Below are 19106 nucleotides of genomic sequence, written 5' to 3'. Positions count from 1 at the left end.
TTTAAAAAGCAAAACATTTTTTTGGGGGGAGGAGGTGGGAAGGGTCTCGCTTATGTAGCCCTGGCTGACCTGGAACTCACTATGTAGACCAGGCTAGTCTTCAGTTCACAGAGACCTGCCTGGGGCTGCCTCAGGTACTGGGATTAAGGCACGCCCAGCGGTTTTCACACTTTTTAATGTTAATGTTTAACAAGTGTTAGACAAGTAAACTTGATGTTGATTTTCCAAGATTTAACAGAAGCTGTAAAGTGTACTATACCCAGCGTCAGTTATGTTAGATAAGTTCCTACCCTTTTAGAACCTGTGGATTCTTGTGTTTGAAAAAAAAGAAAAAGAATATAACTGTCTTATATTTTGTGAAATAAAATTATTCATAATTTATCAATATACACAAAAACGTGTTATCCTGTGGGTTTAAGTTAAGTAGTGTCACTTAAAAACACAGCTCACGAGGGAAGGCCTCTGAGTGGCTCGCTGCCTGAGTGCTTGAGACTAGACTGACTGATCACTTCTGAGCCTCCCCTCCACTTCATGGCGATCCGGTCCTGACTGTGCTCCTCTGCTGTCTCCACCTGGTTCTCTCTCCTCTCACTCAGCTTTGCTCATTTTCTGTGGCCCCAACAGATAAGAGGCCTTTCCTGTATAACCCAGATCTCCGTCAGGCAAATCAACCCCATAGTATGCTGTATCTTTAAAAACCTTTAGTAGAGAATCCTCAAGTCTTTCCCAGATGCTTTCCCTTACAGAAGGCTGGCATCCACTCCTGAGGGACCCCAGAAATCGCATCTGAACTTACAGGATCAGACTTCCAGGGAGAATCCGAGATCTCCTCAAATTCCGTTAGACAGAGAAGACTAAGCACACGGAGCTGTGTAATAACCCAGTACACTTAGAACAGTTAGAGTAATTTTTGTGACAGAGCGGCTGACAGCTTTACCTGCTACACAGTTACCATTCCTATGTCTAGTACTGCTAGTGTTGGTTCTGTTATTACTGATGCTCAGGTGAGTAGGGCTGGGAAGGAGAGCGCTCTCCAGTCAAGCTCCGTATGTTACATTAAACAAAGCTAACTACTTTAAAAATTATTTATTTTTAATTTTTATGTGTATGAGTGTTTTGCCTGCATGTATCTATGTGCATTGTTAGAAGAGGGTCCTGGATCCTCTAGAACTAGAATTGTGAACAGTCAAGTCACCTTATGGGTGCTGGGAACCAAACTCAATCCTCCCCGAGCACAGCAAGTGCTCTCAACCACTGAGACATCACTACAGCCCACCTCCAATTAATTTTGGAGGGGGACAACACATCTTACTGAATTTCTATAACATAGAAATAAGATTATGAATGTGTATTGAATAAATGAAAGGACATTTACTGACTTTTAACCAGGCATTGGCCTATTCTTTTCCATGTCATCTTTGAGCCTTAATACTGAGTACACATGAAGGTCAATGATTTTACATGATCAACCGAGGGTTTTTTTTTTTTATCAAGTTAAAGACACTTTTGGAAGGCATAACACAAAAAGATGAGCTATATTGGGTTAGTCCCAAGTGTTAATAATAACTATATGTTAATTTTTTTCTACAAAAAAACCTATAGTTTCCAGACAATTTAAGCCAGTAAACTTTATAAATACAATTCACTTGGCAATCAATTATTATCAGTTTGATGTTAAGTCTTAAATCATGTAAATATGATCTTTACCACAAAGCCGTACTCTAGTTGACTGTTACTATGTTCAAAGATAACAAGAAAAATGGCAATCACTATACTAAGTAAAAGATGTCAGACTTCAAAGGTTCAGTTATACAAGACTCTTGGGACAGTCAGTCGGCAATCCCTTTAATAATCCATGAAAGAAAAAATGAGTAGAGCTATGATATATTTAGATGGAAAAAGCACTAAATACAAATGAATTTCATGATGAGAAACTTGTTTGTAAAATTCCTCATAACTAATTTAAATAAACCAACCAGAAAGCATTCATTTAGTGCTAATTTCTCTGTTTATTTGGGTGAAGGGACGTTAAGACTGAGTCTCACGTAACCCAGGGGCTCTGAACTACCTATGTAGCTGAGGTTAGCCCTGAACTCCTGATCCTCCTGTTCCCATCTCTGGAGTGTTACAAGTGCAGGTGTACACCAACATGTTTCATTGCTGTCCTGTTTAATACATCATGATATTTCCCTTTTTATTACCATCTATTAATTGTAAAAACTAATGGGAATTACTAATACTTTATATACATATTAATATGGTAATTATCCCTTAGTAGAAAACTCTGATTTGGGTCTTGGCTGTCAATTGTATCCATTTGGTATTTGCAATTGCTTTATTTTTAGTACACTTTAAGAACAGTTATGTTCTATTTTCTATTTGGGAGAGTGTTACTATGTTTTCTTTGGAATAAGGGGGTAGAGAACAATTACTTGATAGTGATAGGCTGCTATATGGCTTGATAAAACAAATTTGAAGCGGGAGAGAGCCAGTGGCTGCACAACATTGGTAATGCACTAAATATAAATAGCAGCATTGTGTACTGTAAATGGATAATTTTATGGTAAATGTCGCCTTGATTTTTAAGTACTTAGAACTTTTTAAGAAATTCATTTTAATAGTAAACAAAAGGTGGTGTATAAATAATCCAGTAGGTATGACAGTTGCAGCACACAAACAAGTGGCCTTCGGGACACTGACATCCTTAGAGAACTAAGGTGCAACGGTGTAGATGAGACCTCTAAGATGAGCTGTGGGAAGCTGGTGGTAAGAATTCTCTCAGTTAAAGGAGTAGCTTTGCAGGACACCAGTACCTAGCAACTCCTATCACGTGGGTGATTCCTGATGTTAGAGCAGAACTCTTCCTGGACTTAGGCAAAAATTCCAAAGTAGACAACGTATCTTTTGCCTTCACCTACCTCAGAGTCTAAATCCCTGCACTCTTCCTTCCTTCCTGCAGTATTCAAATGTCTGTATACCCATGGTGGTCTATTTCCTTCCATGCATAGGTCCAATTAGTCTATATAACTTTCTCTTCTCCAAGTGTATTCAGCTGCATTTTGAAAAGATTAATAAAAGCCTTTCCTATTTTATAAGGCTGCTAGAAAAATTAAATACTTGGGCATGCTACACATGTGTTTTTCAAACTCTGGTTCTAATTCTATGGGTCATAAAAAAAATCAATATAATAGGTCATAATCAGCCTTTTAAGAAACAGAACAGTGTGGAATACAAACACTATAAACTACTATTCATTGAAGAATTAGAAAAGGTTATGGTAAATTTCTTTTTTGTTTTTGTTTATTTGTGTGTGCATACACACACACACACACACACACACACACACACACACACACACACACCGCGCACGCATTCATACCACACAATGCATCTTTGGAGGTCAACAACAGTGGGTTTTGGGGATTGAACTCATGTCATTAGGTTTGGTGGCAAACTCCTTTACCTACTGAGCTTCAAGGACAGATGTATATTTAAATAATCTATTATTAAACGAACATTTATTTTATTTTAATATTTTATTATTATATATTATATACTATATAAATAAACTTATTTCTATGCTTATTTTTGTGTATTGGTGCTTTGCCTTGTCTGTGTAAGGGTGTCAGATCTTGGAAAGACAGCCAGTTGTGAGCTACAACACTGGGATTTGAGCAGTCAGTGCATCTGACTGCTGAGCCTTCTCTCCAGCCCAATACACTTCTTTTTAAAAGAATGCTTATATTTGTTTTCTAGGAGACTGAACTGAACCCAGAACCTTGAGGTTGCTAGCACTCTAGCCCTGAGCCACACTCCCAGCCTCGTTTTTCCTTGGTCATAAAATAAATGTAAAATCCCAGCTTTACAGAGCATTGCTCTCTCCAGTCATTCTATGGTGGATCCTTAACTACTAGCTCTATGCACACAGTGCTCTCCACCACGGAATACTGGTGATCACAGTAAAGTGAGCTGGGAGTGGTGCCAAACACCTTCAGTACAGCCTTGGGAGTTTGAGAGAGGCAATCTCTGTGAGTTCAAGGCCAGCCTGGTCCATAGAAGAAGTTTCAGGACAGCCAAGGTTAGAGAGAAAAAACCCTGTCTCAAACAAACAAACAAAAGACAGTTAAAACATTTTGCAGCATTGAGGTTTAACTGAGTCTTGTTAAACCTTTAATTGAACTGTAACAGACAGTTTCTGAGAAATTGCAAGAAATGTGCTCGCTTACTAAGTCTTGGGTAATCAGCAGAAGGAAAGCACAACAAAATAAAAGGGAGAGGACTCCCAGAGCACTGAGCACTCAGCTAGTTCACCAGCGGTGCCTCACTCCTGTGGCAATGAATCAGAGAGTAGGTTAAAACCAATGCTCACAGACAGAGAACCCTTCACAGTTTTGGCTCAGTCTCTGCTTTCTGTATATAAAAGTCCTACTAGTGCCTCTATTAAATGAACATTTAACATTTACTGTTTTGTTTATAATGCTTAAAACAGTAATGTTTGGCCTTGTCAGCTTACAAAATAAATCAGAGATGTCCCGCAGTTGAGAAACATGCCCCAGGAAATATCTGTACTAGACAGAGGCGTCCCTTATATAGGCCTTCTAGAGACTATAGCCATCAGCAGAGTCCGGCCATGTTAGACAGAGGACACTAACAGCCTTACCTAGACACCTGCAAAGGGCTTTACCTGTGCCTTAAGAAATGCCAAAAGATCTTTATTTAGCTATTCCATTGGTTAGTTTTAGTGAGCATTATTCCATATTACTGGTTGAAAAAATAATCAAAATAAAAACTGTTTAACATTAGCTAAGAAGCACAAAATCAAAACAAGTGTTCTCCATTTACTGCAATCCAAATTCTCAGCTCCCTGTGTCTATTTACAATTAGAACATTAAGGAATATGACAGGGGACAATAAAGTGTGATTTATATAATCATTTTCCAAATTAAGGCCTCTCTATTTTATTTTGAGGCATGATTTACGGCTGAGAGTGGTGGTGTGCACTAAGTCACTATAGCCCTTGGGAGGAAACAGTCACAGGCCGGCCTGGATTGTGCACTTGCTCCCAGGCTGGCCTGAGATATGAGACCTATCTCAAGCAACAACAACAAAGATAGATTATAATGTGATTGATCCTGAGTACTCATGTGTCACTTTAACCTCATTCACCACAGTCCACATATCAGAACACCGCCATACTCATCCAGTAAACTACTGAGGCACCTGAAACAGCTCCCAGTCTCCAGCTCCAACCTCTATAACAACTCTCCATTCAGAACAGCTAGAATCATCCCTTGTAAAATGGAACCCTGACTGTGTTATTCTTCTCTTCAAATCCACCAACATAACCCTTGGAAGAATATCTCACCCAGCCTTCTGCCCACTGCCCTGTTCACCTTCCCTTAGACTGAAGCTAGTTTAGCATTTGACAGAGGAAAGCAAGTTTGTGAATATGGGAAGAATAGTGGGCAGGCCGGGGCAGCCCTCTCTTCTCCCTTGTTAGATACAAGCTGCCCCTTCGGAGTAACCTTCTGTCCCTACCTGGTCTTCCTTCAGCAGCCCTGCCTGGCTAAGATCCCTGGGGATTCCTGTCCATTACAGGAGTCAGTCTACAGGAATTTCTGCCTTTCCCTGTACTCAGTCTCGAGTAATGGTAAATTCTGGCCTTCATCCAGCATGCTTGACTAATGACTCTTACTTTCCAATCTATTCAGACCCTAATCGAGGAAGAAGATGACTAATTACACAGGCAACTACAAGCCTAATACCCCAGAGCACACATCCACCAGGCACATCCACCTCATGTCTGACTATGGGAAATGATGTAGAAATTCCTACTCTTTATGAGGTGTTTAGAGCTGGCAACTCTGGTAAACTCTTCTATTTTTGATGAACATTTGTTCAAATAAACATGGGCCAGTTTTACAATCAGAAAAAGATAGCCCAAATCAACTTTCTTTGTTGGCCATTAAACAGAGCAAAGCTGGCGGTGGTCTTCCAGAGGATACCACGAGCTCTGGAGATGCGGTCTGCTGAAACTGAAGACAGGCTATGAAACGGCGGTCTCTAACTATGGTCACACAAAATGTGGATGAGAATTCAAGGCCACCTGGGCTAAACAGTGAGATATTTCATTTAGATACAAGTATGGTGGCAATTTCTATAATCCTAACATTCAGGACTATGAAACAGGGAAGTAAGTGAGTTCAAAGCCACCCTGTACCACATGGCTGCTCAAGGTTAGCTTGGACTACACAGCAAGATGCTGTCCTAAGAAACCAGGGAGGACCGGGGGAGGAGAGGCTTCGTCCTGTCTGAATTACTCACTCTGTCTAAATTCAAGTCAATAAAAGCATGACAAAACTATCTCATCGTTCCTTTGAATCCGTTATTTTCAGCACATTCCCATCAGAATTATTTCTTTTGGGACCATAAAGTGATTTCCTAGGATCCCAGTTTCTGGCTCTACCACTTATGGTCTGTGTAATCCTGGGCAAGTCATTATACTTTTAGCTTCTGTACTTTAGTGTTCTTATCTAAAACATTAGCTGACGATAGCACTTACTTGTGAATATTATCCTACAAAGATCAGATGAATGCCCATATACGTGTGTGAGCATGGGAGTAAATCAAACGCTTAGAACATACCTGGCACTGAGTTAATGTTCAATAAACATCTCTTATGAATCCCACACGTTTTGGAAGACAACAGGTTGAAATACTGTTAGGACAAATAAGCATTGCCATACACACTGAAGGCTGAATCAACCAATATCACACTCATATGATGATAATAAAGTTTGAATAAGCAATGTAAAAAGACCAATAAAACAACTGAGAATCAAATCAACTACATACAAAACCCATGGTACTCTGATATTTTTTATTCACTTGTTCATCTTCTCAATAAATGATTTTCTAAGACATAAAGAAGCATCAATTAAGCACAAATCTCCTGACCTTCTGAAGCTTAGTGACAGATGAAATGTCTAAGCCATCAGACAAAAAAGGTAAATAAACAGGGCCCAGTGAGATACTTAGCAGTAAAGCTTCATTCCACCAAGCCTGAAGACCTAGTTTGACACTAGACCCTACATGATCAAAGAAGAAAGCCAATTTCTGCAAGTTGTCTGTGCTGGACAGTTTTATACAAACACAAGAAAAAGTCACCTGGAAGGATGGAACCTCAGTTGAGACCACGACTCCATAAGACTAGGCTATAGGCAAGCCCCTAAATAATATTCTTAATTAATGATTGATAGGTGAGGACCCAGTTCATTGTGGGTGACGCCATCCTTGGGCTAGTGGTCCTGGGTTCCATAAAAAAGCAGAACAGAGTTAGCCAGAGACAGGCAGAATCAATGATAAGCTAATAATTTGGGCGATTAGGCCTAAAATGCTGTTTCCCAGAAATGAGAACCCAGATTCAGGAACCTGCGGTCTGCCAACCACCGCCATAGGCAGCCAATCGGATGATACCTTGTCATCTGGCCTGAAGTAAGAATAGGTACCTAAAATGTATAATCAACCCTCTGGGAGGTCTCCAGAGCCCAACCAATTATAGAATCAGTCAGACCCCGAGAGCTAGGGCTAACCAATCAAAGTAAACTGACACTGGAATTCCCCCTAACTGATAATAAAAGCTGGGCCTGCAGGTACACCAGGGGTCTCCATTCCCAGATGGGGAGACCCCTGCATGCAGGAAACTTGGCTGAATAAATGTTCTTTGTTTATGCATACTAACTGAGTCTGGGGTATCATTCTTCAGTCATTCTTGGACCCTAAGAGAGTAAGCCAAGATGAGCAAGCCAATAAGCAGCATTCCTCCATAGCTTCTGCATCAGTTCCTACTTCCAGGTTCCTGACTTGCTTGAGTTCCTGTCCTGACTTCCTTCAGTTATGAACAGTGATGTGGGAAGAGTAAGCCAAAAAACCCTTTCCTACCCAAGTTGTTTGGGTCATGGTGATTCATCGCAATAAAAACTCTAAGATAATGTCTTCTTACTTTCTACATACTAATAAATACACATACAAATAAATAAAATCGTAAAACAAATAAATGGGTAAATGAAACAGTTACATAGTAATGGTTGTTATGAAGAAACTAGATCAGGCAAACTGGATGGAGACATGGGGTCAGGATAGAGTACAGGCACAGCTCTTGCGGGCAGTTTGACTGTAGAGCCACTCTTAATCTATATTCTAGTTACGAGGTATTCGAGTTACTTGAAATGGTATTCTAGAAGCCAGGATAAACCAACATATGACAGGCAACAACTGGTGCCTAGGCCCAGGAGCAGCTGGGTAACTGCAAAGACCCCAAGGAACAGGAAGTCTCAACAAGTGGTAACTAGCCTAGAGCTTGCTGGCCTAAGGCAGGCAGGTGAGCACCGACCAGGTCACTGCAGTGCCTCACTGTTTCAATCCTTCCTTCCCTATCTGATACCTTGAGCCACCGTCATCTCACCAACTGGGTAGATACAGCTGCAGTTTAAGTAAGGTCCCCATCACCAAGGGCCAAAGTACAGCAAAGTGCTTCTCACTCACTAAAAAGGTGAGATCTTAAAATGGAAACTTGGTTGGTTGGTTGAGTTTTTAAATGTGAACCCAGTAGTTTACTAGACTGTTTCAGGATTCAGACTCCTCTGTACTTACTTTTCTGGCCCACAATAAAGCACCTGACTGTCAAGAGCATTTTGGAAGGTTCAAGTCTGACTTGGGTTGTTTAGTGGATGAGATTCCCATCAGAAATGGGGGTTCTTTCAGAAACAAGATATGAGGACTGAATGGTCAGCATAGAAAAAGGTGTCTAGCCGGCAACTGACAGCATTGCTCACACACACAAAAAGGGAGAATAATATAGCCGGGTGAGAATAACAGGTCACACCTTTAATCCTAGTACTCAAGAGGCAGAGGCAGGTAGATCTCTGTGAGTTCAAAGGCAGCCTGGTCTACAGAGTGAGACCCTGTCTTGAAAAAACAAAAACAAAGAAGCAAAAAAAACTACTTACAGAGAAGTAATGGAAGACAAAGTCTGCGGACAGACTCCGAAGGGTCATGGATTCTACCTGAAGAAATGTGACCCTCATTAGGGAAGTGACTGGCACTGAACAGTGATTGCCACACTTGACATGACTCAGTCTGGGGCCAGGCATATCAAAGAAGAAGATGTGACTGTCAACCAACCCCAGTTGGAAGCAGAACACAGGCAATGACAAAAATTATGGAGGAGGATTCAGAGGCATTGAAACCAACTGTGTTAGCCAGTCACTAAATGTAGGAGGCAGAGAATACTCTGACGCACCAAGAGAGAATGAAGAAAAATACTGAAGTCAAAGAAAGAGAGAGTGGGTTCTCAAAGAGCTGAGAAACTGTGCTTGGTACATGGAGCTATGTTCTGGATTATCATCCTGCTGAAGTCATTCTATAAGGAGCTGAACACACATCTGTCACGACAAATGACTAGGACAGAACAGGTGTGATGACCAGATGTAAAATGTTTATCTCCTTGGAGACCGAAACGATGACCTCCCTTTATATTAATAATGGAGACCAATGAGAACCAAAACAGGGAAGGTGGCTAAAAACACTAAGAATGCATACAAAGTAGAATCATACAAGCTGAGACAAAAAAGAAACTGCGTGTGCACACACAAGCACACATGCATGCACCCATGCAGGAGATGGCCCAATGGTTAAGAGCACTTGCTTCTCTTTATGAGGATATGAATGCAGTGCCCAGCATGCTCATCAGGTGCCTCACGACTGCCTGTAGCTTCAGAGCCAATGTCCTCTTCCAGCCTCAGCACACATGTAGACACTCAAACATATATATAAAACATAAATAAATTAAATTAAAAAAAATGATTTTAATAGCCTTGGAAGATCTCTACAGACTACCCTGGAATCTCTAAGTATGTTAGCTCACTGGGCTGGCAATGGAGAATGAAAGTTTCAGACTATGCTAATGTTCTTAATCAGTTGATCTTATATTAAGGAGATTACCCTGAATTATCCATGTCACTTCAATGCCATCATAAGAACCTTTAAAATGGCCAAACGAAGCAGAAAAGACTGTCATGGTGTGAGAAGAATTGTACCCATTCTTGCTGGCCTTTAAGAAAGAGAAAAAGGGGAATAAGCCAAGGAATTTGTATAGCCTGAAAGTGAACGGATTCTCCTTTGAAGCCTTTGGGAAAGAACATATTCCTACCAACAATGTGATGTCTAAACTACAGAACTGTAGGAAAATATCTTTTTGTTCTTTTAAACAAATAAATTGGTGGTAATTTGTTGAAGCAACCATAGAACAAATAATACAATAATTTGAAAATATGGAAACAATCCTTGAATTGTTAAATTCTTAAAGACCATTAAAAAAGTGGGGCGATGCTTCAGTGGATAAAACCCTGCTGCAGGAGCATAAAGCCCAGCAATTGGATCTCCAGCACCCACACACAAAAGCTGAGCAGGCATGGCAGCCTATCTGTAATCCCAGCACTTAGAAAGAGGAGGTAGGAGATCCCCAGGGCAAGCTGGCTATCTAAATTAGCCACGTCAGCAAGAAACCCTGCATCTGGAAATAAGGCAGAGAACCACCGACAGCCTCCATGCACACGTGTCCACACTTATACATATATATGAACAAATACAATGTTGTTGTAAAATGCTGTCTTTTATCCCGCTCTAGGACCGGAACTATAGTGCCCCAAGATATCTGGTAGATATATTGCCAGAAGCACACATCCCAATTCCTCTAGTCGCCACACACTTTCTTACACTTAAATGGCTACATGAAAGACCACACAACACAATAACCTTTGATTCAATTGATAAATACAATTGCCCACCTAAACATACAAAGCCCAATACACATCCAGCCCTTAAGAACATTCATAACAACCTGTAAAGATACAGTGTGGAATCTTAACATCAGCTTCCATGTTGTCCCATGGCTACTCTGCTTTTTCTCCTCTCTCCTCCTCTTCCCTTAAACTTTTCTCCCGCCCTTCCTTCCTGCTCGTCCAATGACAGGCCTCGTTCTATCCTGTACTGGCCCTCACCTGTACTTTACAAATTAAATGGGGAGAAGGTTCTAAAGAAGTCACCTGAGTCCTGAGTACAAGACTAGGCAGTTGACCTTGGGGCAGCCGAATTAGCATCAAAATACAGATAACTTCAGGGCAAACCACAGCAATACAACATGTTGAAGAAGAGAAGAAGGAGAAATAGAAGCTGTCAGGAGCATCTGACAAGATCTGTTTAAGTCTGGCCTACATAGCAAGTTCAAGGCGAGCTTGGGAGATATTTTGAAATTCTGTCTCCAAAAGAAATAAAAGAAAAAAGGAAGGTCCACAGAAGTGGTATACACTTGCATAAGGAAGTTATTTCAGCTCATGGTTCCAGAGGATAAGAGTCCATCATAATGAGGAGGAAAGGAAATAAAACAGCAGGCAAAACTGAGAGTTCACAGCCTTCATCCCAAGCAGGAAGCAGAGGGAGCAAGTAGGAAGAGGGGTGGGTCTATGAACACTCAGAGCCGGAACCAGATAATGTATTTCCTCCAGCCAGGCTCACCTTCCAAAGGTTCACCTACAGCACCACTAACCGGGAACAAAGTGTCCAAACACCGTTGTCTTTGGGGAATATTTCTAATTCAAACTACCACAATGCTCATGAGCCAGACTGTCTAGGACTGGCTTTAGTTCTGTTATGTACTAACTGTGAGATTGGGTAGGCATCTGTTCTCTGTGTGTAGGTTTTCTCACAATACTAGCATTCATATCTTAGAGTAGCTATAAGGACTAAGTGAAAGTCACATATAAAGTGATGAAAATATCGCCCGGGCAGTGATATTGCTCCATAAAGCCAAAATGATAACCAACACCACTTGAAAAGAAGAGGGGGTCCATGTAAGTAAAGATTGGCAGCTTATTTCACTTGTACCTGGAGTATGAGTTTTCTCTAAAACCTTATAAAAATCTTTGTAACTTTTACTCAGTATTTGACAAATTAGAATTGAAGGAATTTTGGACAGTTTATGCAGCTGTTTTTGTTCTGTGGTGTAAGAGGTTAGACCAAGTACCTATCACAAAGGTTATAAGCTTGTAACTGATCTCGTATTCAAAGCACTTAGACAGGGTGTACACCCTGCAGCATCTCAGTAATTATTGGCTTTCCTCCTTTTACTGTTGAGTTTCTGAAGGCTGCTAGAGTTTGATCTCAGGACACTTAGGTTAGGGGCGCAGTAAGGGCTAATAACAAATTAATCCACATTTTGCCTGTATGTCTTGGGTGACATTTACAGATATGCTAAAGAGCTTTCCCTGTGTCTCTTCCTAACTTTCCTGATCCTCAGTCTGAGGCCTAACAAGGAGACAAACATCTACATTTAGGTTTCTAACCTTTATCTTTTGCATTTTTCAGACATAGACCATTTTTCCCCCTCAAAGTAAGATACCAGAAACTTTCCAAATAATTTGGTATTCAAAAATTATTGAAAAATATTACTCTCCTCCATAACTTACTATAAAATCCTTCCCCTTACTTGCTTGTGTTTGCCTCTCTAATGGGCAGAGGTAGTGATTATTATTGACAGATCAGTCTTTGTGAAAGGTGGGAGAAGCACCTGGCAGATGGCCTGGGCCGTGAGACTGGGCTGTAAGAGAGCCTTGGCCTCTGGGGGTCCTGTTGACTGATGAATCTTTGTGCCACTACCACTATCAAAACGACAAAGTTGCATTCATAGACTATACAGTAATCAGATACCAAAAGGTCCTCCATACGTTATGTCTGGGGTTGACACAAAGTGGTTTGCCACTGAAATTTTAAAAACAAACCCAAAGCAATTATTTTTTGTTGATACAATCTCAAAGATAAATTTTTAATGAATTCCTCATACATTTTCACATTTGTAGATAGTAGTAAATGATTAATAACTATGGAAAAATATTTTCTAAGTCAAAGTTATATGAAAATGTGCAACAGATGACAGATTTATCACAAAGTAAAACTGGGAATAAGGATACAATATAATATGGCAAAATATCACAAATTTCCAAAATCTTTAATATTAAGATGCCAACACTACACTTGAAAGAAAATCTTTACTACTAACATGTTAACTGTCCATTTGAAGGAAACTTGGGCTAAGAGAAGGGTGAAGAAGGTGGGCAGAGGTGGCACAGACCTTAAATCCCAGCCCCTGGGAAGCAGAGACAGGTGGGACTCCTGAGTCCAAGGCCAGCTTAGTGTACAAACTGAGTTCTAGGACAGCTAAGATGACTCAGGGAAACCTTGTCTTAAAAACAAAAACAACACAACCACAAAAAGAACACATATTCATCTTATTCATGTTTTTTTCTTTTTCTTCATAGTCAATTATTATACACACACAATGGAGAAACCCTTATAAAACAAAATGATGTTCCTATTTTCAGGAGCCATGATAGCTTTAGAGGAATATCCAAACACAATAAAACCAGGGCAGGGGAGATTGTTTTAGCTCACCCCGTGCTGGCCATCCAAGCATGAGAGCCTGACCTCAAGACCCTGCACCCAGGGAGGGAGGGAGTGGGGAGGGAGAGAGACAGAGAGACAGAGAGACAGAGAGAGACAGAGAGAGAACGAGCTCGCCAAGGGGAGGCATAACACTCTCTGCTCACAAGCCTAGCCTAAAGGGAGAAAGAACCCCAGGTCCCAAAGACAAGACCCTGTTTCAAAGATAAAAAGCCCCAGAGGAACAACACCCAAGGCTGACTCCTGGCCTCCGCACATACACAAATATTCCCCTTCTGATAACACACACTGCAGGAAAAGTTACAGTAAGTTACACAAGGAAGTTAGCAAGTATGAGAGTTAGGTTGAATTTGGTACCAGAAGTGGAAAAAAGGGATCCCAAGCTGAAGAGGTGGCTCAGCAGTTAAAAGCACTGACTGCTCTTCCAAAGGTCCTGAGTTCAATTCCCAGCAACCACATGGTGGCTCACAACCATCTGTAATGGGAACTTCTGGTGTGTCTGAAGATAGCTATGGTGTACTCATATACATAAAATAAATAATTCTTTAAAAAAAAAAAAGGGATCCTAAAAGATGACTTATGGAACTGAAGATCATGTTACACAAAACAGCGAGACTCACAGAGACATATACTACCCATTTTTCCCTCATGCAGAACTTAGATTTACTTACGGGGGCATGGGGGGAGGGAAGAAGGGTTCTATTTGAAGAGAGGGCAGTGAATGTGAGCATGGCAAATATGGATAAAAATCTCATAATGAAGCTCAACATCTTTACCATGAATATAGGCAAATGCTGGTAACTTTATAAGGTACTCTGTGAAAACTTAACGGAAAACACTATTAAAACTGTTAAAATTGAAAACTATTTTATATACGGCAGCAGATGGTACCCATAAGTCTGAAAGCAACTTGAAAGCACCCAGACCCAAGTGCCACATCATATACAAAATATTGTGGATTTTATTTTACTCTGTAGTAAACACTCTTTCAAATAGTTTGCTAGAGACTCTAAAAGTAACTATTTAATACTGTTTTGAGACCTCAAAAAAGGCTCTCAATATGATTTTTGCATGCATGGCCATTTTGTTTTGCTCAATCTGGTAAATGTCAGTATTCTTACACTGTAATCTCAATCTTGTATCCCATGCAACATGAACAGCTCTGTGGAGGCCACAGGATTGTCCACTTCCACTCTGGTCCCTGCCCTTACTAACTGTGGGTTTTAAGAAAGTCAACACCTGCTCAGAGATCTTCCCACAGATTATTCTCATTTAAATTTCTTTTGTCTTATTTTCAGAGATGTAACAGGCTCTTAAGATATCAACTAACATATTCCCTAAATGGAATGATAGGTAGATAGCTAAAGAGAGCAAATACTAGGTAACTCACAAATGCCAGGACAGTGGGCAAGGAGCGCTGAGCGGAAGCAGCAAACGCAGTAAGAAAATAAGTTCTTTGAGAATTAAAACGAAAATGTATGTGTATCCTATTATATAATTATTTAAATTTTAATATATATATTTGTTATAAATAATAAGAGGTTTAATGAGATCTTCATGCACACATAGTATGTTTCTTATCACATTCCCCCCACTGCCCGTTCAGCAGCAGTCCCACTGGTGCGGAACTGTGTGGCTGACAGTTAGCACACTGGCTCCACAGTTCCGCAGGGACGCGCGGGTCTTCACTAGCGGAGGGAGTTACAGCATTTGTGAAGAAGGGCTTTGTTCAGTGCGTGTTGAAGCTGATTAAGTGAGAGCTGCAGGATTAGCCATGACAACTAGGAAGCTTTAAGTTACTCATCACAAAACGCATGCCCTCACACTCCCTGGCCCTGTGTAGAAACCACTGCTGCTAGGTTTCCTCCCTTCAGCTTGACGTGTCTGTGAGGGTTTTGTCTACACTTTTGAAATAGTAGCTCAGAATTATTTTAAATTCTGTTTTAAATCAAGGAGTATTACCGGACAGATTTTTTTCTTCTCAATTTAATTTGTTTTTAGTTTACAATAATATACTAATATAAAAATGAGTAAAGTATAACCAGTAAGACTCAGCATAGTAAACTCTATGTCCCCGTGTCACACACCCCAGCAGAAGAGAACTGAAGACTGCAGGTAGCAGTCCGTCTCAGGTCGCGAGCCCTTAGCAGACGGCTCGAGGAACCCGATGCTCACACCTTGTTTTCAACAAAACTGAAAATATCACACACTGCCATTACTTCAAGATATGCAAGACTGATCTTCAAAATCTGCACTCAACTTCACTAAGAGAAATAATAACAAATACAGGTCCTTGGAGGAAGGCGCGTGTGTATATGGCACTGTGAAAACACTACCACTAAAGCTGTGTAAGAAAACCACATGTTTTAGAATTTCTGTGTTTAAGTTAGCAGTACCCAGAGACGATGAAAGCCAGTTACTAAAAGATTTACTGCTTGGTTAAAATACAGTTTACAATTCAAAGGCATTTTAAAATCTCTGTGCTGTTATGAAGCTTTATGGAGTTTACAATGGAGATGAAAACAGAAATAAAAAGATCTGACAAACAGAAAATGCCGAAGATGTTTCCAGCATCACCAGTACAAAGCTCCCTCCCTCCGTTACGTTCTACCTTATTTCAACAGAACTGTCTTAGCTCCGGAACAGACAAATATGCTCCCCAGGGGCCTGTTCAAAATGTAAATGTTTTAACATGCAAATGTTTGTGGGACGAAGATGAACAGTTTTTGTTTTATATATATTTTAAGTACATGGATGTTTTGCCTGCATATGTTTCGGGGCCATGTGTCTGATGCCCTCCAAAGCCAGAAGAGGGCACTGGAGTCCCTGAAACTAGCGTTACAGACAGTGCTGAGCCACCTGGATACTGAGACTTGAACATGGGTCTCCTGGGGAGCAGCCAGTGCTCGCTCCTCACTGCCGAGCCCTCTCTCCAGCCTCCTGTAATAGAGAGCTTTAAAACCTCAAGTGTAAACCCACATGGGCAGCGATGATCCGAGGGAAAAGGTCCCCACAGACTTAGGGAGCAGCATTACTGGAGGTGTGGCCTTGTTTGGAGGAAGTGTGTCACTAGGGGTGGGCTTTGAGGTTTTCAGACACCAGGCCCAGGGTCACTTGCTTTCTTGCTGCCCGGGATCCAGATGTAGAACTCTCAGCTTCTCCAGTTCCATATTCACCTATGCCTCACCATGCTTCCCGCCATGATGATATTCCACTAAACCTCTCCATTGTAAACCAACCCCAACTAAGTGTTTCCTGTATAAGACTTGCCATAGGCATGGAGTCTCTTCACAGCAATAAAAGTAACACAGGCGGATATTTTTAATCACTACTCTTAAAAGCTAAGATACTGTCTGGCTTGTCGTACATGTTCAATAGATACTTATTAACAATTTGACAAGAATCTTTCATTTGAATAATGAATACAGACTGTATTATAACATTATAAAGAGTTGCTAAGATGCAAAATGGGTAAAGAACATTTGCCCACAGTCTAAATAATTGAGTTTGATTGCTGGGACCCATAGTGGTCACACACAAGCACACGCATACACTGCCCCCATCAAACAAGCAAATAAGTAAATAAAATCTACAAAGATTTCAAAACATTTGTATATAACTTTAACATTATTAGCCTCAACTCTTACCTATCAAATATTTTCCTTTTCCATCTATGCCTAACCAGAGGCCTCTTTAAGATTCTTGTAAACTGCAGAGTGAGGCCCTTAGAGTGAGTCATAGGTTTTCACCTTTATTACTTCTGGGACTGTATGATACTTCCCAGGTCTGAAACTTATTCAAATGTTTAACTATAACTATAGAAAGAAAACGAGCCTACTGAAATAGACTGATAGAGGAAAGAATATTAAAATAAAATTTATTAAAATTATTATAGAAATTATCACAAAAAACTGATATAATTCTAGATTTTTCATAATTTTCTTACATCCTTTGAAATGTGTTTTCTAGTTCTCTGTTCAGTACTGTTTCATATCATTCCTAAACTTTTCTTTTCAAAGTCAGAGGTTTCATATAATAAACTGTAGTATGCTTCTCAAATTTTATATCAAAAGAGTGAATTTATTTTAAAATTATATTCTAAAGACTTCAGAGCTGGAATATTGGCTGAAAAAATGTTTATTGGGAAAGCCCCAGTGCTTGATAAACTAATACTGCAGCTTAAGTTACTCCAAGATCAGGAAAGTGAATTCATAGCATCTTACCAAGATACTTGTCATTATGATTTAGCTGTCCTTTGCAGAAAGAAGATTTAAAAGCCATTAACTTAATCTTGACATGGCGATACATGCCTTTAATTCCAGCACACCAATCGCGGTGAGTTCAAGGCCAGCCAAGTCTACAGATTGAGTTCCGGCACAGTAGGATACCCAGAGCTACAAAGAGAAACCTTGTCTCAAAAATCAAAACAAAGCAAAAGAGGCTTTGACTTACTGTTAAGTTTCGATCCCAGATCTGTATGCTTCCATTCTGGCAGGCAGCTGCCACAAGGTTCCCGTCTCTACTGTATGTACACGTGGTGGGAATGACCTTTTTACCCTGCATTGTCCGAGGTTTAAAAACACTTTTTTGCTTCTTTGGATTTTCAACCTCCCAGAGCCTCACAGTCCTAAAAAAAGGAAGCATATAATTTATCGACAATAGCTTGAAGAATCAGGCCCATAAACACTACTTTGTCTTTTACGGACTTTTTATACATTATAAGAGTCTTATTTATTAATATTCATAGAAATAAAGTATAGAATTTGAATGATGTCATCAAATTGAAAGGCAAATGGCAGATTCCACTCCAGTCTGTCAAATTACTTATAGTCAATGCACTGCTATAATGTAATGGATTCCAAGCTCTTCTGTGAATCTTGATAAGGAAGCGATCAGGCATAAGCCTCCTATTTAATGCACAGTAATTTATAAATTTACAAGTGTCAGTGAGCTCCTCTATAGTAGATACTAGAAAATGCACCAAATAAGTAAACAAAACAAAAATAAAAAACAAACAAACAAAACCCATCATGTTCCACACCAGGGCCCAGACAAAACCTTGGAGTGAGGCAGAGCTCTCTGACTCCAAGTTTTCAGAGAGCAACAAGTCGCAGCAGCCCAGGCCTGGGGCAGGGGCATGGTAAACTGCCACGGAGGAGATTACAAAGTCATTAGATGCAGGGAAACAAAGATGAGGTCAACACTTCCTGGTAAAAGCTATGCAGCCAAAAAGGGCACACTCAAATTCAGGGAGAACAAAATCTAATAGTTTACGGCCGATGAAAATACAGTTAAAAACAACCTGAAACCAAGGCCTTTGAAATAGATAAGCCTGAGAGGCTTGATTGCGATCCGATATGTGATACAAGATATGTTAAGGAAAGTTCTTAAAAGTTAAATTAAAAAACAAATACACACACACACACACACACACACACACCTGAAGGCAAATATAAAAGACATTTGAAAAACTATTTAAATCCCCTTAAAAATTATATGGCTATTAAATTAAAATAATATTCTGAGGCTTTAATGCGTGTTCAAATAAAACATACAACAGTAATAGCACAAAAGTTGCAAAGAAGAATGGA

At 40.2% G+C, this 19106-nt stretch overlaps 1 protein-coding gene across 1 annotated transcript in view; it reads right to left on the bottom strand.

The window, feature by feature from the left end:
- Positions 1 to 19106, bottom strand: part of Wdr70 (WD repeat domain 70) — a 226527-nt gene that overhangs the window by 74514 nt on the left and 132907 nt on the right. The window contains exon 10 of the mRNA XM_032898807.1: positions 17968 to 18142. Within this exon, the coding sequence (XP_032754698.1) occupies positions 17968 to 18142 (175 nt within the window). The remainder of the gene's footprint in view (positions 1 to 17967; positions 18143 to 19106) is intronic.

This window comes from Rattus rattus, chromosome 3 (genome assembly GCF_011064425.1).
Source record: "Rattus rattus isolate New Zealand chromosome 3, Rrattus_CSIRO_v1, whole genome shotgun sequence".
NCBI classification, from domain to species: domain Eukaryota; kingdom Metazoa; phylum Chordata; class Mammalia; order Rodentia; family Muridae; genus Rattus; species Rattus rattus.
Note: the sequence above shows the minus strand (reverse complement) of the source record. Positions and strands in the feature narration are given on the sequence as shown.